The 21,042-nt window shown below is 42.9% G+C and overlaps 1 protein-coding gene across 15 annotated transcripts in view; it reads left to right on the top strand.

Moving 5' to 3' along the window:
* The window catches only part of TCF12 (transcription factor 12), a 172,832-nt gene extending 158,008 nt beyond the window's left edge, over positions 1-14,824 (top strand). For 10 of the 15 annotated variants that reach the window (XM_054078231.1, XM_054078229.1, XM_054078227.1 and 7 more), the window contains 5 exons: positions 5,585-5,699; positions 6,536-6,707; positions 7,999-8,231; positions 10,775-10,928; positions 12,546-14,824. In XM_054078231.1, the coding sequence (XP_053934206.1) occupies positions 5,585-5,699; positions 6,536-6,707; positions 7,999-8,231; positions 10,775-10,917 (663 nt within the window). In that variant the 3' untranslated portion in view covers positions 10,918-10,928; positions 12,546-14,824. The remainder of the gene's footprint in view (positions 1-5,584; positions 5,700-6,535; positions 6,708-7,998; positions 8,232-10,774; positions 10,929-12,545) is intronic. The other 5 variants (XM_054078230.1, XM_054078228.1, XM_054078225.1 and 2 more) reach the window with 1 other exon arrangement.
* Positions 14,825-21,042: the final 6,218 nt, after the last annotated feature.

The raw sequence follows: 21,042 nt of genomic DNA, 5'->3' as shown, positions 1-21,042 counted from the left end.
TGTACAAGTTCACAGTTAGTTTCAGTAATGAAGGAAGTGATGCATAAATACTTCAGAATTTCTTTTAATACCGCCTCATATTTAATATTTAAAGAATGTTGTTAAAGGTTTTACAGTATTCTGGGGTAGACTGAAATTTAGTCATACAAAAGAGAAGAGGTTTTTTGCTAGGTTTTAATGATGTGGGGTAGAAGGAATGACTGAAATTGCAGTGACAAAATTGTTCTCCGTCAGGCCTGTGGAACCTTCTAACACCACTAAGCCAGATACAGTCAGATGCAGACAGTGCCAAACTGTGCATAAAGATCTGTTTCTCTTTTAAATTAAGCTATGATAAATATTTTATCAACTCAGTTTTGATTAAAATAGGTGACAGTGGAAAATGACTCTTCACTATGTATAAAGGTTGCTTGATCTGCTGTAGTTTTATGTAGTTATGTAGCTTCTACGTAACGTAGACCTGATTGATCATCTAGTGATAGATCTGCAGTTTTGACTGAAGGATGTTCTCTGTCTGCTAGAAATAAACCCAGATTAGGAAAATGAAGAAAAGCTTTGCTTTTATGTTTCATCCTTGTTGGGCGAATCGAGCTTGCAGATCAGTTTTGGCTTGTACAGTGAGTCAGCTAAAGAACTTCTTGGGTTCGCCTTGATTTTGTTACATCAGAATAATTGGCTTTAACAGAAGGCATCCTGTCGTGGCCTTGCCCAGTCCCCAAAGAGTGCCCTTTGACATCACTTGCAGTTGCAGGAACTCAGCGTGACTTAGGATGGAGTCCTGAAATATGTCCTGAGCCGAGGCTGGCACATCTGGCAGTCCTGGAAACAGAGTGGTTGATTAGTGACAACTGCATTTCAGTAATGGCCCCAAGGATTAGCTGTAATTCTTACAGCGTTCAGTAATCGATTAATTTCAAATTATACTGACTTACTATTTGTTTTTCTGGAAATAGTAAGTGTAGGAGAGCAGAGGGTTTGACACACAACCAGAACTGCAAGACCTAGACTTTGTTCAGGAATTAAATAGTGCTTTACTTTAGAGGAGCACCAATACGTGTTAAGAAAATAATGAATATTGGCTCACATAGTGAGAAATGTCAACATTGATAAGGGTGTTTGTCTGGGTTTGTTTGACGTGCTTGTGGAGTTTTTTGGTCAAGAAATGTTGTTTGGGGTTCAGCACTAAATGAAACTTCCTTGTTGGGGGAGGGGGATCTTTTGTACGAAACATTTTTGTTCTTCAGGAAAAAAAAAACCAACAAAAAAAATAAATTGAATTTCCCTTGAAGAAGATGAGCTTGGCAGAAGGAGCTAGGAAATGAGTAATTTAACTCCTTTTTATGTAATTAGTGTAACCAGACATGGTTTTATTTTAACATTTGCTTAATTTTTGAGCCAGATTTATTTTAAAACTCTAGTTGACTTCATTTCCTGCTCCTGCTGAATGGTCTTGTTTTCTTTTTAGCAGGGCTGGCCATTAGACTTATTCAAATAGATTTTTAATATCTCAAACTCATCAAATATTTGCTAAGTGGCCTTTGAAGTTGATTTGTATTTTATTTCATGTATTATTGAAAAGTTACAAAGTAATACTCTTTTTGTTCTTAGTCAAGCTGCTTTTTATTTGTCATTGTAATACAATGGAAAAAGAACAGCCTGAATTGATTAAAAATAAATAAATAAAAGGCCTGGAAACTCAGTTAAGGATGAAACTCGATCCTTAAGTCACAGAGTTTTTTCCAGGTATAACAGGAATCTAAGAAAATTCCTCATCTGCCTCTCTCTCCCCTGTGTCTGCTGTAGTATAAAAGCACGACAGGGCCTTTGGAGCGGCTCTGCCGACAGCAGCCTCTGCTCCTGCTCAAACCTCATCAGTGTTCGGAGTTCTCTGCAGAGATTGTGCTCCCACTGAACGACTTCGAGCTGTCTCAAGTGTATAAGTCTTGATTCCAAAGCCCTTTTCTTTGTCTTAATGATGCTTACCTTAGTTAAAATTATATTTATGACCATGGCCAAATTGACCAGCTAGTGTAGCTTGAAGAGAGCATCTCCTTTTAAATACGCTTAGGTAAGTCCTGTGGCAAATATGAGAAATAGCTGATTTTTTTTCTTTTTTCCTCCCAGTTCTCAAAAGCTTTTATCACTAAGAGTTCAAAACAATAACAGCTCTGCGGCGTGAGGTGCAGGCCTGTGTTGGCAGCGGTCTGTCCTTGCCCACCTGCCGCTTTCAGTTCCCCTCTGTGCAGGGGAGGGTGGCATCAGCTGCCAGCTTTTTGCTGGGTTTTATTTAGATGCCAAAAATACTTCACTGGTTTTTCTGGTTTCAGATCCCAAATGTTATCGCTTAAATCAATTGAAATAAGTTCTGCACTTGTTTTTTTTTAAAAACGGGAGAGCCTATGTGTGGCAGCAGATTGCCAGGCACACAGGGCATGGCATAAAAGGAACTGCAGGTCACCTGGTCAAGAACAGCAGCTCAGTCCTACAGACAGGGCTTTGGGTGTCTCAGTGCCCTACAGACAGGGCTTTGGGTGTCTCAGTGCCCTACAGACAGGGCTTTGGGTGTCTCAGTGCCCTACAGACAGGGCTTTGGGTGTCACAGTCCTACAGACAGGGCTTTGGGTGTCTCAGTGCCCTACAGACAGGGCTTTGGGTGTCACAGTCCTACAGACAGGGCTTTGGGTGTCTCAGTGCCCTACAGACAGGGCTTTGGGTGTCTCAGTCCTACAGACAGGGCTTTAGGTTTCTCAGTGTGAGATTTTTCTAAGCTGTAGCTTTGATTTGCTGGGAATCCTAAACACGCCTTAGGTTGTCCTTGTGTCAGGTTGTCCTTGTGCTGAGGGAATACACAGGGGTGAGCGATTTCAATTTTTTCCACAAATGTGGTGTCTCCACTCATTGCTTCTCAGGCATTTCTGAAACATTTTGCCTGTGCAGCTGAAAACTTCAGTTCTACGTCGTGTGACCCGGCCTCTTCCTTTGCTTCCATTTTGAGCCCGGGGTTTTGCTTGCAGCGGGGTCGCGCAGACAGTGCCAGAATGAATGGACTCCCTCTTCGTTTGGTATAGAACGGATCAGCCACCCCAAATCGCTGGAGAAGGGCTTGCAGACAACAGCGGTGAACCGGGCAGGGCTGGGGCAGCTGGGGTGTAAAAGCCTTTCCAAAGGTTCAGGGGAAGGCTGAGGTTGTGCCCCATTCAAATGCAGATGTGGAGAGCTTCTCTGGGGAACGGAGCCAGGCAGAGAAAAGCAAACTAAATTTCCTAAGCTCAAGTTCAAGGTACTGGGGATCCAGTTTGGTCCCTGATGAGCTGTGCTTGTGGGAAACCGAGCTCTCATACTTGGCGTGGCTTTCAGTTTGGAGGTGGCTTTTGTTTGCCTGTTCGGATTTTCCCGGGCATTGTGGATCAGGGAATAAAAAAATCAGGTGGTGGTCAGTTTTGTAACACTTTGACTTTTAATGTTTCTTTATAAATCTTGTTAATCTGAATTGTATGATTTGGATTTGTAAGCTTGTTACAAAGGACTGGAACACGGACTTCAACTCAGTTTTTATTTCTAACCTATTTTCTGCCTTTATCAGAACTGATTTGCTAATCTGCCGCTTTTAGATTAGCTCTGGATTTGAAAGTTGCCAGGGCTCTGGCAGCTGCTGCATTTGTGCAGAGCTTTAAGAAATTTTTTCCTTTTTTAAGAAAGATTTTGGAACAAACCTGGCCCTGAAGTGATGAATAGTCTGTAGCTTGAAGAAAAGCACCCTCATGTGTTAGGACTAAGCATGACCAGAAGGATAAAATAAAACACACGACCTGCGGGGCAGAGTTAGGGGAAAACTGTTTGGGGAGTTCAGTGTGGAGAATGAGTTTCACGTTCCTGTTGTGGAGAGCTTTGTCTGAGGCCGAGAGACCTGGGCTCTGCTGCTTAGGCCCAGTGAATTCAAGACGCTCGCGAAGAGGCTCGCGGGAGCTGCCATGACTGCATCCGTAGTAGAACTTCTCACAAACAAAGCCTATTACACACAAAGGAAGATAAAATAGACTTTAAATAGCAACAGATATTCCATAGTATGCAAGAGAGGATTTTCTGCAGAACAATAGGTACCAATAGCCCAGAATGACCTGATACTAGTTGTGGGCTGGCGGGGGGGGGGGGGTGTCCTCCCCCTTTCCTTTCTTGTTCCTGTGCGTTAGCTTACAGGAACGAGTGTATATTAAACAAAGGATAAACTTGCATAAGGGTATTTATCTCTCTCTGGGTAAAACCCATACTAAGACATGAAAGGTAAAAGCTGCATTAATTACTCAAGAGGGATTCAAAGCTCAGCAGTTTACTAGGATTGAAGGATTTATTGAAAAACAGTGGTTCTCATGTGTAACTCTAGGCAATAAACCTATTTAATTAAAGGCTTAATCTTCTAGTTGACATGTTTGCTACTGTTCCAATAAAAAGCTCCATCTGTAGCCAATTTTTGTAACTATACAAATAATAGTAGAATCCCTCATCTTTGTTCGGTTTTTTAACTATTTGATTGTATTATGGTGGTTATATTATAAATATTTAAAGGACTTCTGTGTCTTTGAGTATCAAAAGCTTTAAACGGTCCACGTTCCAATTTTTTTAAATGCAGGCAATGTGTCTTTACCTCTTCCTTTGTCAAACCAAATGTGTTTTTATAAATAGAGGTTTGCATTGATAACAGCATTCTGTGTGGAGCAGCAGTTTTTCCACAGATTGGCCACTTCGGCCTAGGTGTGTGCTCTCGTAGCTGTTTTTGATATAAGTATCGTTGATTCAAGTTTATGCAAAATTAGAATTTTTTGAGGACTCTTCATCTCGATGCTTGCTGCTTAGAAACGTAATGGCGTGATGTATTGTGAATGAACAGATTAGAAAACGCTGAGGAGGGGTGGTAGAAATAGTTAGATGCGTGGATTATTTTCATGATAAGGTTCTGTTATGGGACTAAACTAAATGTATTTAGCTGAGAAAGGAGGAAAATAAGAGAGAATTATTAATGTTAATAAAAAATTATGTTCGATGTAGCCTTTATTAATCCTGTTTCAGCCAAGATGTGAGGAGATGTTATTGATATTTTATAAATACACACGTGGGTGTATCTGTGTAGATGAGGTTAGGGCTTCTGCGCACCTCTCACACGTGGGGAAGACCATTATTCCCTGTGACATTTCGTTTCAGGCATCAGCATGTTACAAGTGCTAGAGTTGATAGTTGTATTACTTTAAAGCAATGGAAGGTTAATACAATCTTATATCCCTCACGTATAAATCAAGGAGAAAATTCTGTAGTTTTCTGTAGGAGAATACTGAAAAACAAATATGTGCTGGGTTGTTACATTTTTCCCAAACAGGTGTTGGGCACCGCCTGAAACACAGCTTAATCCCGTGTGGTGTAATCCAGTGGTTTAGCCTAACAGCATCCTTCAACTAAATCTTTCCTTTACTGAACTAGAACTTTAACTCGGGTCTCTAATCCAGCAAATACTTTAAGTCTTTTAAACTTCTATTTTTGGACGATTTCTTTGAATAACATCTTTAATGGAAACATTTGCTTTGCTTTGCTTTAGGTTGGGACTCACCGGGAAGAAAGTGTCAGCCTCAACAGCAACCATTCGGTTCTTCCCAGTACAGTTTCTGCTCAGAGCACAGAATTAAATCATAAAACACAAGAAAGCTACAGAGGTAACTTTCCAGCAATGTTAAATGTTGAACAGGGTCTGCAGTAAATCCACAGTCAGTGAGGCTGTAGATCTTGGTAAACTTGCATCAACACAAGGGATAGGGACATAGGTGGTGTTGGGAAATAAAAATTAACTGTAAATCCTATAAACCACCACTGTTAGGGATTCCTGTGATGGTTTTGAGGGCGTCCCCGTGTCAGACTTGTCCCAGTATATTTTCAGCAGAAGACTTTGTGTTGCAGCCACGTTTTCCAGCTTCAGAAACCATAACGCCGCTTGTGGTACTGCAGCTGTTTACAGCTCAGCCGGGGGGGGCTGCAGAGCGAGCCGAGGCCAGATTCCAGTCTAGCCAAGAAAAGGAAGTTGTTCCACACAAGTGTTTACAGTTCCCTCAGTTTTTAGCCTAAAGAAGTAAGCTATAGAAAACAGAAATGACGTTAGTCATTAGCGTGTTTACCCCATTTCGGGATGGGTGTTTTGCACCTTTGGCCTAAGCCCAAAGCCTCCATGGCAGCGCAATGCTGCCCTTAGATTTGGAGCCCACACATGAGGGCCAAATTTCTTTACCTAACTAAACGTCCTTTTGTCTTTAATTGTGTCTGCCTTGGGTTAAGCTGTTACTGATGGAGCTGCTCAATGAATGATGGTCCCTTTACAGCCCATGCCACATGCCTGCGGACGGCAGCGTTACCAGGATTTCTCGTTTCTGTTGTCAGAGCATAATTCCGCCGGTTGTCTTCCCAGCTGCTTGGCTCTGGCTTCCCATAAACAGTACCTGCTTGAGATTGTCTTAAATGTTTCAGTCCTGTGATCCTCATCCTGCTCTCTGGTTTGCAGCACTGTCGGGGGGCTTACAGAGCCAGTCTGTGGCTATTGGTCCAACAGAAATCAAGTCTGAACATAAGGAGAAGGATGAAAACATCCATGAACCCCCCTCATCGGATGACATGAAATCAGATGATGAGTCCTCCCAGAAGGATATCAAGGTCTCGTCTAGAGGCAGAACAAGGTGGGTTGCTGAAATGAGCTGGACAATTTGGGCTTTGTTAATGCTCTGGAGTGCGTTGTCCTTAAGCTTGATAAATTTATTTCAAGGCTGTTGCATCACCGCAGTGCAGATATTAATTGGCTGCTGAAATAAATAGATTACAGCATTTGTATCGGTTGAGGATTTTCTGGGACAATCACCTGAAAAGTCTGCCTTCTGTCCCAGCGGTGTCTCGCCAGCTGGGCGCCTGTACAGACAAGCTGTGGAACACCCTGAGGGCTCTGCCCAGCCTCGAGGATGGGAGAAGGGTACAAATCTGTGGTGCTTTGTACCTGTGCCAGGGCTGCGCTTCTAAGTGTGAGCCGGTAGTGATGGTGAGCGGCAGCTTGCTAACCTGGAGGCTGGGGTGAATGCAGTAGGTAAATATCCTTTTTAAACACTTCTTCCCCTTCCAAGCCGTGGACAGAAACTCTGGAGTTGACACCAGGTAAAATGCTTCTGGATCTACCCGACAGGCCTGACTTATGCATTGAAATTTGAGATAATGGTAAATGGTCAGAACTTTGCAGTCAAAGGCAGCGCAGTGTGTACCGTCACGTGTGTCTCGTGGCATTTTAGTGTAGTAACTGTAGTAGAGCCAAGGTTGTGCAGAGTTTTAGACTTAATTGGACAGTCCTGTATTAAAAAAAGGGCATGCAACTTAATATAATTGGAAGCAATACAGGAACCGTAACTATAAATGTTCAACTCTGCACTGGGCATTAGAAATAAAAGTAGTTCTAAAATTGGCCAGGAAGGTCCTTAACAAAATGAAAACTTTTTAATACACATGTTAAATTGAGAAGCACTTGAACACCTTTTTATGTAAGCTGATACTTTAGGAGCTAGGAAAAACTATTTGTTGAAAGTTATTTATTCCTCTCCTGAAAGATGTCCGAGTCACCTTGTAACTATTGGACCATCCGTCAGTAAGGAGCAAAACCGTAGCTTGGGGGTATCCTGTGCGTCACGGTGCAGCGCTGCCCCTGTTCTTCCCAGAGGCGTTTGCCCTCCGCAGGCAGCGTTCTGTGGATATTCTGCAGGCAGAAACCACCTAATGTTTGTTATTAGGAAAAGGCAGGAACATCATGAATTACCCTGAACGTGTGAGCCCGAATAGCAAACGCTTTCTTAGTTACCTGAATCTGCTTCGGTGTGAAATAGATGAAGCGGGAAGAAGTTGCATTAACTGAAAATTTTGAACCAGCAGCAGGACCGCTTGTTTGAAGTACCAGTGGTATTCCAATACACTTTCATTTATACTTTCTCATAGCAGTACTAATGAAGATGAGGATTTGAACCCAGAGCAGAAAATAGAAAGAGAAAAGGAGAGGAGAATGGCAAACAACGCTAGAGAACGCTTGCGTGTACGAGATATTAATGAGGCATTTAAAGAACTTGGCCGTATGTGTCAGCTTCATCTGAAAAGTGAAAAACCCCAGACGAAACTGCTTATCCTTCACCAGGCTGTGGCCGTCATCCTCAGCCTGGAGCAGCAAGTGAGAGGTCAGTGGTGCGTCAGGCCAGGGCCGTTTGCGCGGTGGCTTTGTTCATGGAAGTGTCTGTCTCTTGAAATCTGCCTCGCTGGATGCCCAGGGTACTGTGGGTGTGCGCTGTTCTGGAAGGGTGGGGAAGTTCTTTAGGGAAAGCAAAGAAATAACTCTTTAAAAACATGGGGGGAGAAGTGCGGGTAGGTTTCTACTTTGATATTTTTTTTCCCCTGTGCCATTAGCTGTCTCTTCACCTATGTTTTCAAGTTAAACAGATTAATTAAAATATTGACACATCTTGCTTTAAATTGCAAGAAGCACTTACTTAGTAGCAGAAGCTTTAGCAAAAATTGGAGATCTCTGTTAAGATGACGCCCCCATAACTGAAACATTAAAATGGGTGAATTTAACTTCATTTACTTAGGTTTTTGCATTAAGAATATTCTGGGGAGGAGGGAGCCAGCCCACTTCTACTTCAGTTGAATCGGGCTGCTTTTACATGTATTTTCTTTCCCCGATTCCTTTAATTTTTTCCAGGATGGAAATAATAGGCCTGTTGGTAGGTGCACAAGGAGGAATTCTGTGTACAGTTCACTCCCTTAAGGAAAGATGGTTCTAGGAACCAGGTTCAGGTTCAACTGTTTCGTTCTTGTTGGTGAAGCTACAGCTGACTTTAATCTCCCTGTAAACTTGGTTCAGAGACACGCTGGAGTTGTGAGCGCCTCCCTTTAACTTGTGGTCAGCCCTGCAGCGGTCACACAGTTGAACTGGTGTGATTATCATAGGTCCCTTCCAACAAAACTATTCTGTTGTATGTAGCTGGCACTTAGGCGAGAGTCCTCGTGGTTTGCTCCTTTGGACTAGCGAATAACCGTCTTCCTCAGCATCTTGCAGATGGAAGTGCATCAAGTGACTGGAGAATGAGCATCCTCACAATTAAATGGGGCCTGTTCCGCAGGCAGTATAAATAGAGAGGTCATTTCTTCCTCGCGTACGCCTCACCTCCTGCTCCGTGTGCACCTGAGGGAGGCTGGCTGGGGCCCCTGTGCCTCTCGTGAGCGGTTCTCTTCCCTGTTCTGCCTCCCCTGCCTTTCTTTGCACCTGCTCCTGAAAGCGAGCGACCGGAGCCTTGTGCAGTGCCCAGCGGAGCTTTCACCAGCGCGTTACATAATTGCATGAACAATTTCCTCTCCCTGCTGGTAATGAGGCTGCTCATTTTATGATTGGTGATATTGAAAATGAAACATTACAGATTTTGAGCTCTGAATGTAGGCGAGCATTTTTATCTCCGTTTCCTAAATCATTGTAAATTAACTTCCTTTCAAAGTTTCCGCATAATTAAATCTTCTTTAAAACTTCAAGGCAAGCCATATTTAAACAAAGAAAACTGTGATTAAGAGAAGTTAGCGAATTTTTTTTTTTTCCCAGTAGACTCTTTGGAGTGCTCATCCCTACAGAATGCAGTAGGAGGCTGCTGATAACGACTTGGCTGAAAGCAGAATTAGCATGTCTGTCCAAAGCTGTCTCTGTCAGATGTGCTAGATGGTACCCCTCGTAAAATACACGGGAATCAGCAAACTGCGAGTACCAGAGGGGAGCTGCACGGTGCAAGAGAAGGGCTGGTGCTGCCTGTTCAGTTTTGACAGTTATCTTACAGTTGAAGTTGTGTCTGCAGTCTTCAGCTGGAAAACAGAGTTCACTGACAGTAAAAATACCTCAAAATGTTGATTAGATTCAGTGTGCACTGGTAGAGCACATACACAGCCTTTGTGTGTCTCTCTGGCCATCACGACTTGGGTCTTTTTGTGTTTTGTTGCATGAAAAGCCATTCTGAAAACCAGAAACAGTTGGCTTGAAGAAACCGTCATTATTTGAAAACTAGATCCAAATCTACATCTATTGACGCTAGTTGGGGATGTGGAAGTACACTGATGGGAATACCTCGATAGCTAATCTGCAACTGGCTATTAGAAAGCACTGACCTCAGTGGGAGAGGAAACATGGTTTAAAAAGAATCCTTGTGCTCTGTGTGCCTGTCGTTGCATTCTTTTGATTTAACCAAGATGGGCACAAAATGGTTTCACAGGCTGGAGGGATGAAGAGAACTATCAGCTTAAGGCCTTGCAACCCCTGGTGTGACAGCGCGCTAACGCTTGAGGGGGGGAGAGAAATAGCCGCGTTACTAGAACTGGTGCCACGTCCGGAAGGTTCGATATACCTGTCACAAGACAGAAACGTGCTTGATTACATGGTAATTTAGAGGCCGTTCTCCTTTTGCACTTCACCTTCTGGTGACCAGGGAGGCGCTCCTAAAGCTTTGGGAAGGTGTTTGCAGGCAGCGGGTACGGTTTGGGTGGGTTGTTGAAAACAGCAGTTTAGGAGCTGCCTGGTAGGACTTCCAGTGGTGCTGCTCTGCAGCTTTAGGCACCTGCGGCCCAGCCCAGGGGCGGCCATGGCCAGAAGAGGGAACCGCACAGCTGTTTTTACTGCAGTGGTTAATGTGTCGCTATTACCCTTGGCGTGAGCATATGGGATGCTAAGAATCATTTTCTGTTCCAGAGCGAAACCTAAACCCTAAAGCAGCCTGCCTTAAGAGAAGGGAAGAAGAAAAAGTTTCTGCCGTATCGGCAGAGCCGCCAACACCACACCCAGGAAGCCACCCTGGCCTGAGTGAAACTACCAACCCTATGGGTCATATGTGAACACCAGCCAGGTGGGTCTCGCGTCTGGAGGGGATGTGGCTCTTGCTGCTTTATTGGCTGAAGTTGGGGAGATCGAGCTATGTTTATTCTTGGAGACTGCGCTGCCACTGTCACCAAGCTTCTTTACGCTGCTGAGTGCTTCAGTATCTGTGAGCGTAAGCAAAAGCATGCAGATTTGTTTAGTTTTATGATAAAACAAAACCCCAAGAAATGGCTGGTGAAGTCTCTTCATTTCCATTTGTTGTTGCCAATGGCTCCGTCTCTTGGCTCAGGTGGCCTTCTTGGCGGGACATCAGAGGAATAGTTAATGGCTTGCTAGATAAGCCAAGCATAATAGAGATGAATTATACATCTGTAAATGGTCTACATATCACATTAGTTCATTTAAAAATCCACGTATTGTTTCCTAGTGCTGATACAAACAGCTATAGAGACTCCTCATCTCAGAGATCTGCTGTCTGGCTTAAGGCCAGTCCTTCTAACTCGTATCGTTTGCCCAACAGAGATTGCGAACTATCTTAATTAATCATCTGTACGAGTGAAGATAGTCAAGATTTTAAAAGTGGTGTTTTCAACTTTGCAAGATGAATCATGTGTTTCCAAAGGCCCTGTGTAGTCCAATACGCAATAGTTGATTTAAAACCTGCTGATGGGGAGGTCTGGCAGGAAGATCTGGTTTTATTGCATGCTGTTGGCCTTTTTAAATAATTGGGAAAAACTTCATTTTGAGAAGAAGAAAATCTGGGTATTCTGTGTCTTCTAAAATGGCAGAGCTGTTGCCACTTTCAAAAAGAGAAAGAGATTGGGTTTGGTGCCCTTATTTTAATCCATAACTCTACTGAATTCCACATTTTGGTTTTTTTGGTGGTGTCTGTGTATAGTCTGTTTTACTTCCCTTTTAGCTTAAGGTGCAGGTGCACATCTTGCCAGAATGTGTCCCACAGAAGTTTATTCTTCCCTGGAGTTCCTTAAAAAGCAGCAAAATGGCATTTAAACCGAGACTGTTCAAGTCAGTACTCTTTCCCCGTCCCTTATAGGCAGCATCTTTCTCCATAAATGAAATGGGTTTTGTTTTTAGGAAAAGAAGGTGGTTTGGATTTCTGCATTTTGTGTTGTTTTACACCAGAGTGGTGGCTCCTTCGAAATTGTCAGATAATCCTGAGTTTACAGCAGGCTTGATAGTTTGTTCATGCCTCATTAATGCAGGGAGCCGCTTTCCAAAGTTTCTTTAATTGCGCTGTGTAAGATGAGTGAAAGGGCGATGCTGAGGTGAACGGCTGCGCGGGCTCCTCGGGGCTGGGGCAAACCCTGCCTTCAGCACCAGCGATTAATGAGATCTTGGCTCCTGCCTCTGTTAGAGAACAAAGTCAAACACAAATCAAAGGTTTGATATTTGCAGATCGTTTGTTCTCCCAGACCCAGAGAGTCCAAATGGAACGTTTCTGAGAGGAGACTGTTCGCTGTATGGTGTGCAATCCAGGTGTTACTGTGAAGGATCTCAAGGCCTCTCCACGTGATTTTCTTTCGCAGTCGACTGACTGAAAATGCCATCAGATACAATTTTAAGTTAGTTCTCCGATGTTTTACGCTTCTTATTGATTGCTTTCTTCTCCTGCCTTTCTTTCTAGAATTCCAGAATTATTGGTAGGATACACAGAAGGTGACCTTTCCTCACAAGGACACAGACAACTAACATTGTATGAAGACACAAACCTGACAGGAGAAAACACTTGAAGCAAGAAACCCAAATGCAATCTTATGATCAAAGCTACTGGTCAACACCTGCATCAGGATTGAAGATACGAGATCTTCAGACAGAATTTCAGCCCGTGAAATACTCTGAACATATCATTCTGTTGCAAGCAGTGTGTCGCTTCTGCACAATCAGAGACTGTTGTGATCTCTCCACTCATTGTGGAAGTTGCCTTGTGCCTAAACTGAATTGACAAATGCATTGTAACTACAAATTTTATTTATTGTTAATGGAACTGTAAAGGTCTACATATAAAGGGAAAAGTTAACATGTAAAAGCTGAGAAAACTTCAGCTGGATGCCAGCATTTACTAAAGCTGTTCACATTCAGAGAACAAAGCAGTGACAACCGTCGACCCGTAGCATTCCCAGCATACCTATTAGTGTCTTAAAAAAGGAAGGGAAAAGTCTCGTTGTCCTTTCCTCTCCTTTTGCCATATGACTAGTGTTTTCCATGCAATAGGAAACTATTCCTTGGTATAGCTTTTTTTTATGTTATTTTTGGTCTCTGGTAATCTGAACAGTTATGGTCATAGTTCCCCTTCCATGCTGAGCTCCTTGCTTCGAGCCGGTAAGAGGCCTCGCCAAGGCTGCGGGCAGGAGCCGTACTGTGGCCATAACATTTCTTGGATTTAAAAAGTGATTTTTATTTTCCCTCAGTCTTTCCTCAAACGTTTTTTTTTTTCTAATTATAAACAAAACCTTTTTAGGCTTCTAGGCTTCATAGTAAAGCTTGTAACGTGAAGTGTAAATTGGGTGGGGAGAATCTACTTTGTTAGAGTTGCTTTGTTTTCCGAGCAGTAAGTACTACATATAGTACATGTAAAGTGTTAGCTGTACGTAAGCACAAAACGCATTAAAATACAAAGGAGATTTTTTTTTCAGGCTGTAATTGTGGTGAATAGTAAAACCCGAAATTCACCGTGGCAGGTAGTGTGATGACATAACCCCGGCGAGGTGGGCTTCCTTACAATGGAATATAAAGAGCAATGGTCACCGGTTTTTCCTTACTGTATACATTAATTATCTGTCATTTTTGTATGGCTTGTCAGTGGAGAGAAAAATAGTGTGAATCAAATGCAAACAAGTGACCCCCTCCCAAGCCATATTAGCATTAAATGTTTCTCCACCGGAACAGCGTCCATAAGTATTCCTGCGTCAGAGATGTGTTGGAATGGTTAAAATCCCTTGGAACTTCCATGGAAAGCGTCTTCCACTGCAGTGACCATGGGAGGGAATTGCCTCAGCCAAGGCTGTCTGAGCTGTCGTTTCTATAGCGCATCTTTCCTCACCGGCAATCGGTTCACACGTAAACCAGGAACAAAGCAGTAATTTTGATGAAGTCGTTTAATTTGAAAGAACAAAAGACGGATCGTTAAAATAAACTAATGAATTTAAGCTCATGGTTTGGATGGTTCCTAACAAAACAGTTTGTGGAATTAGTGGACTCATTTCTATTACTTTAATTTGCATATATCATCGAATAACACCTGATTATATCTGTGGCCTTGTTCTTCATTTCAGTGTTTATCAGCTAAACGGATTTGTTGCTTATGACGTGTGAAAGTGATCACGTGCCACTGCCTGGCCTTTTTCCTTCTAAGCTTGTTGTCTTTTTGGCTATATTAGACTTTGCAGTATGCCCAGAAGCTTTCCTTCATAAAATAGAAAGAAAAAAACATTTGGCTTATTTTTCACTGTAGCTAGTCTTTTATACAATAATCTTGTAAGAAAATTTCTTGAATTCTAAATATTACTCTTTCTAGATTTTTGAAATCGAAAAAGTTTTCAGTAAAAAGTTTCTTACTTTATTTTACTATATTAGGTAGTAAAAATGTAGGGTTATTTACCATAACCTGTTCATTAATATCAGAAATTTACAATAGCATTGTAAGACCATAGTAGGGTTCTAGCATACCGTGTAGTACCTATGGAGTATTGTAAGAGCTAATTGTCCGAGATGAATTGCTTCTCATCTTGTTCTCCAGTTTCCATTGTTGGTTTATTGCAGATTTGTACCCTGTGTCAAATTTCAAGGTATTGCTGATAAACCTTTCCAACCAGCAGCAAGAAGTTCAAAAAATTTCTGTCGATGTAACAGAAAACACTATGTATATAACATTTATGTAGCAATAAATGTGCCATCTTTTTTTAACATGGTAAATCAGTGAGTTTTTTAAATTTCTCTCTCCTCGTAGGTAATGGGTTGCTTGAAAAACACCGGCAGAGCTTCCGCCTTTATCTGAATAAGGCCTAGTGTGCGTTCTCGAGGGAAGTGCGTTGGCTTCCGAGGCAGCGGCAGCAATTGCAGTGAGCCGAGGAGCGGCGGTGCCCAGCGGCTCTGGCGGCTGTGCGGACGGGGTGGCGCGGGCAGGCGGGGAGCAGAGGCTGATCCCGATCCCGTAGGCACGTGCCTCCTGCCACATCTTGTTCCTTTCCTTTGCCTCCCCTACAGACAGGGTTCTAAGCTCTAAGCCCCTTTTGGGATGGATATTCAGTGCTGACTTAATTCTGAATTGATTGAGGCATCTACGTGGGTTTTATGAAAAAAAGAGGGAAATAAAACCTGTAGCTTCCGCTTGAAATGAAAGTTCTCACATTTTCTACCTCTCCTCTTTCTGCACGTGCAAACAAAAGAAAGTGGCAGTGTACGATGTCCACAGCGTGCACAGACGAGGGAGATCTTCATACAGTTCAAGCCAAAAACCTCGAGTCATGAGCAGACTTTGTAGAAGTGCGAGTTTTGTCAACTCTTATCAAAGACAAAAGGAGACGGAGACACCACGTCTGTAAAGTTACAGTGGTGGCGTACACCACATCCTGTCGGTGCGGCACCCGTCTGCGGCCTGGTTTTCAACACCTGATACCGTCCTTTGTAACCTTAGGATGGTGTTGAGATGTAGTTTACAGTGTAGAGGACTTGTGGGCACACGTACTCACCTACAGGGATTCTCTGTAAGGTGCCCGCGCTTTCACCACAGGGAGATGCGTGCCATGATCCGGCCAAACGGGGAGGCGAGACTTGGCCATCAACGACATCTTTCACTCTGTCTTTAGCTGTGGCTGTGGAGGAGATGCCCTGGTGCCTCCCCCCCGCACACATTCTCAATTCTAACTTATTCCAGGAATAATTCCAAATCAAGCCTTGGAACATCCATCACCACTTCTTTCCCCTTTTTTGAACGAGACCTACAACAATTTATCACTTTCAGAGAGTGGAAATAGCATCTGCCCCTTCTTCATCCTCTGCTGCGTTGCTTTGCTCTTTTTGTTTGTGGGGAGGAGATGCACGTTGGGTACTTTGCCAAATAGAATTCTTCTAGAAAAAGCATTTGGAATCAGAGAATCAGAATAGTTTGGGTTGGAAGGGACCTTAAAGCCCATCCAGTTACACCCCTGCCATGGGCAGGGACACCTCCCACTGGCTCAGGCTGCCCAAGGCCCATCCAACCTGGCCTGGAACCCCTCCAGGGATGGGGCAGCCACAGCTTCCCTGGGCAGCCTGGGCCAGGGCCTATTATAGCAAAGCTTCTCTGTAAATCCAAAACATTGGGAAAGGTTTGAAATGGAGTCCATCTTTTTGCTCTGGCACTGAGTAGATGCTATTTAAGAGAAGTTTCTGGATTCTTTATATAAGAGTTAACATTTCCCAAGAATTAATCAACATTAACATTTTCCCCTTTAGCATCTGGAACAAAACAAAACTCAACAGCCCATAAATCAACCTGGACACGAGGCGGTAAACTTGGCTTTTTGTCTGTAACACTAATCCCTTTCTAATACCCCTAACCTGTGGATACGGAAATGCCCCCTAAAAGGGAAGAACTATTTGTCCCAATTTTAAAGCCTGGCAGCGTCTCAAGAGTGAGGTTCAAGAAAGCCAAGTAGGAGCGGATAAGCCCGCTGGCACCTTCCTGCCTCTGTGCAGCCACCACAGGGCCAGTGCTGAGCGAGCCGCACGGCGGCTGCCCGGAGGAGGGCTGCAGCGCTGGCGAGAGGCGCAGCCTCAGCTCCTGCCCTCTGCTCGCTTGGCCAGGACACCCAGGGAAAAGTCTCACAGAAAGTGCGGAAATGGTGCTACTGGGAGATGGTGCGATCCTTCCTTCCCTCCTTCTCCCTGCTGTCAAAGAGCAGATCGGTCACCTGCCATTCCTGGGGAGTGTTTTGTACTCTTTAAATATAGTTTGTTTTACTGAAGTTAACCCCCTGGATGTGATCGCAAAATACCGTGAGTTTATTTTGCGGATAAGTCACAAATGCACTGTTCTTGCACGGAACTGTGTGCGCGTTCTGAAGGAGCTCAGCCACCTCGGTCACCTGGGAATGTCGCGGACAGCCCAGGCCTCACGCTCTGAAACTGCAAATTGTCCGGGCTGTAAACAGAACCCCTTTCAATTCTCTCCTAATCTTGACTTTTCAAATGTTTTGATGCATTTACCAACAGCTGTTAAAGAAAAATGGATTAAAAAAAATCAGTTTTTAAAAAATTGTATCAAATACCAAATTAGGTGAAAATCTCCTTCAAAATGTTGATCGTAACTGACTGTGGAGAGCGGATCTTTCAGAAGGTCAGTGGCTGGGCTGAACATTTGGGATGCTCGTTATTTCGGATAAACAAGAATACCAGGGCTGGTTTGTTTTCAGGAGAGATCCGCTGTATTTTTAAGCGTACCACCTACACATCCAGAGACAAAAGGAATTAAATATCAACTGTATTGGTCTGAACAGTACCTGCTGCCCAATGTTACTGAACAGATGAGAAAATAATTTACAGGATAATCCAAAATTCAGTTTGTGTTACACGTAGACCCTGCTAGTCCTTGACTTGAGGAAAATATGGGAAACCTATGCAGATCCCATAGCTGGAGCTCTCTCTTTCCATCAAGCTCTGAATAACATAAAATGTTATATTTGTTATAACCTCATGTATAGAATGAGATATCTGCGGAGTAGAGCATTGCTCTGCATTTTACTTCCCAGCACCCATAAATGAGCAGAGATGAGCGGCATCGGAAGCCTTAGCTGGAATTTATCCCTAGCCCTAGTTTGGTTTTTGGAAAGACACCAAAGCGCCAGTTGTTTGCTGCACAACCAGACTGGGTGCTCCAGACTGCTCCTAAATTATTTTCTCTGACTGCCGCAAATAACTGCTTTAAAAATCAGCCGAGTTCTTTGGGGCTTTTTTGGCCTTGATATTTATTGTGTCAGCCTCGTTCATTCAAACTAGAACCTTGATACGCTGGAATGAAAAGTTCACGTTGCAAAATACTGAAAACTTGCTCCACAGCAGAGAAACCTCCTCTGTATAAATATAAAATCATGCGGTGAGGGGAGTTTTTGGATCGTGTTGTGAATTGTGATCCTAATGGTCAGTTCACATGCGCAAAAACTGAAGAGGGTATCACAATATTTTCTTTAAGAGGTGACAAAGAAGGGAAGGAAGTCTTACGGATGCACTTCAAATTGTGTTTGTACAGTACATAGCAGAGAGCTCCCATCTGAACTGATCTTCTCTGTGCTACAAAGACATAAATGCTAATGTATCTGATTATGAATATAACGGCTAAAGTACATTAATCCCTAACACTACCTGACTAATTAAGATAAATGCATGTAATATCGGTTTTAAGTCGATGGGCTCTGCTTCCAGTTTACCCTTTTAAAAGACTGACATTTAATTAAATGTCCATTTAATTTGTTTACATGACTAATTAATCGCTGAAAGCATAATTAAACATAAAGCTTTTAAAATGCTTACTCCTTCCCTAGCATGCAAGAATAGTAAATGCAAACATCACAAAATGCAAGTACAAGGGGGCAAAAATGCTAAAAATAAAATAAAATAAAATAAAATAAAATAAAATAAAATAAAATAAAATAAAATAAAATAAAATAAAATAAAATACAGAAGCGACAGCCTGGAGAATACAAAGGTAGTAACCCAATAGAAATTGGCACCTGTCATTATCTATAGCCAGCTCGTCATCATTATCCTGTTATAAAGAAATACAACAAATGTGTCAGTAAAGCTCATTTTATACATATATACATATAAATATGGATCCTGCATTTACAGGAGTATCAGGCTGTCAGGGAAAAGAGTGGGAATGAAACCAAAGATGATGTGTGTCTGTTAGACCTCGCTGTCTATTCTTCTGGCATGGCTATTTTACATATCCAGGATAACTGATGAAAAATAATGCCAAGCAGCCGTTGGTTAATTCTACTGTTTCTGCAAGAACTGCCTTTTCCGCTGGAAGTCTGTGTGCACCGAGCTGTCTTCCTGGACCTGCTTTCTCCCTTGTCCCTGCCCTGCCCCACACTACTCCCATTTCTGTTGCATCAGATATGGTCTCCAAATTGCAACACTTATAAGCAAGCTTTAAACTTTTATTTCCAGGTAAATGCTTCCGTTAATTAAGTAATGGAATGATTAGTGTGGGGCAGGTTCACGGCTCCAGCATGAAGAGCAGTGGTGAGGTTCAACAGTGCTGAGTTCCAGCATTCACAAGAAAGTATCAAAGACACTTCTACCTCCTTTACTCGCGCCACTCCTTGCCTGGCCCCGTGCCCATCCTTAACAATTTGCCCCTTCGGGTTTACAGCTCTAGCTCCGGTCCTTCTCTTCCCTTCCAGCCAGATCCATGTTGGCTTCTCTTCCTTCCAGGCCCAGTGTTGGGGCTGCTTTGTTTAGGTAAAGCAGCAGCTGACTCTTCCTCCTCAGCGTAAGAGAGCGGCGGGGACAGGAGAAGAGAGAGCAAGTCCTCTTGCCGGCAGCGTTACACTCGCCTTGAGGACTGGAACGAGGAATTACATGGGGAAATCTCATTCAACCCAAATCTAATAAGCCAATACTGAACGTACGCTTATTAAACCAGTAGCTTTTTTAAGGCAATTTTCAATGAAAAGCAACATTCCTGATACAAAGACCTACAAACACATACTGGACGCTGATATCATTCTAATTCGCTAGCAGTAAATTTATGGGCAGTAGAATTCCTCACTAATGGTAAAGAAAAAGGAACAGGCACAAACCAGTAGTTCTTCTTAATCAAATTGTCGGAAAGGCTGGATTATTTTTGCTGAAAATCTTAAAAGATTTCAGCGCAAATTCTCAGGGTGGAAAACTTGTTCCCTTGGTTAAAATCTGTAAATCAATAGGCACTAAAAACAGGAGCTGAAATTCGGAAGTAGCAGGCAACCTTACCCACGGGAAATGGAACCATCTCCAGCTGGACAGACAAGTATGCCCCACCAAAACCCAAATGAAAGGGTTTGAGGTATTTGGGCTGTTCAGCCGTTGAACTGTGTGAGTGCGTGACCCTCTTACTGACAGCCTTCCTCTCACTCTTTCCTGCTTATGCTCACACTCAGTGAGCTTCATACACCTTGTCATAAATCAGTTCCTAGACTCTTTGAGGGATCTGCTTCCTTCCTTTCCCAAATACTGTTTTAAGGCAATAGATTGACAATAATCTGTCCGTTGAAAAAATCCATCCTATAGCCCACATTTGTTTTAAATTTATTTATATTATTTTGTAGTATTTTAAACTCCATATGGAATGAGAAGGACATCTGAAGGAATTTTCAACTTAGATGGGAATTGCTGCATTATAACCATGTATTTCTTCTCTTTCTATCCATTTGCTAGAGTGATTTTTACACACACATTCCCACCCCCTACAATTCCCACTGCCCAAGGGCCCTCAATCCATGAAGATGCACGCACAGTTTACGCACGGGATAGCCCTTCTTGTTTCAGTGGGCATAATTCTACACTACACACGGAATTCTTCATTTGATTTCTTCACCGGTTGTAAGTCTGATGCTTACTGGGTTTTCTACAATACCCAAGATAGGAATATGTGCAAAGGTCAAATTGTTAAGCCTGGCTGCTTCTTTTTTTTATTAGAGCACCGGAGACAAAAATACCAATATAAAATCCTTCTTTACTTCTTTGTAAGTAAAGCAAAAACAGTGTATGAGAGCAGGAGGCTGTGTGTGGGAATGTAAGTACATTGCATCTGTGACTTTATAAAGACATCGCTTTTGCAACAATTGGGAAGAAACTGGGTGGGTGGTGTAGAAGAGGGGGAACTGTGAAGACCAAATGTTTAGCTATATTCAACTGTAAACAGAGTGATAGTCAGTAAACAGTCTCTCTGAAGAAAGTAATTAATAGGCACATGTGAAGAGATGGAAAAGACGACGTATCCTTCTTTGGCAGACATCAAAGCGCAGGCTGGACAGTGAGAAATTAAGCATACCCCGAGGAGGCCACACAGCTGAATGTACATTCGGCTAGGAAATGTAATGTCATGTAATGAGCGAGGAAAAGGACGACCTGGGGGTAAGATAGGCAGCGAAAAGGAG

The sequence above is a fragment of the Cuculus canorus genome, chromosome 12, assembly GCF_017976375.1.
Source record: "Cuculus canorus isolate bCucCan1 chromosome 12, bCucCan1.pri, whole genome shotgun sequence".
Lineage (NCBI taxonomy): Eukaryota > Metazoa > Chordata > Aves > Cuculiformes > Cuculidae > Cuculus > Cuculus canorus.
This window is presented reverse-complemented; position numbering and strand designations above follow the sequence as displayed.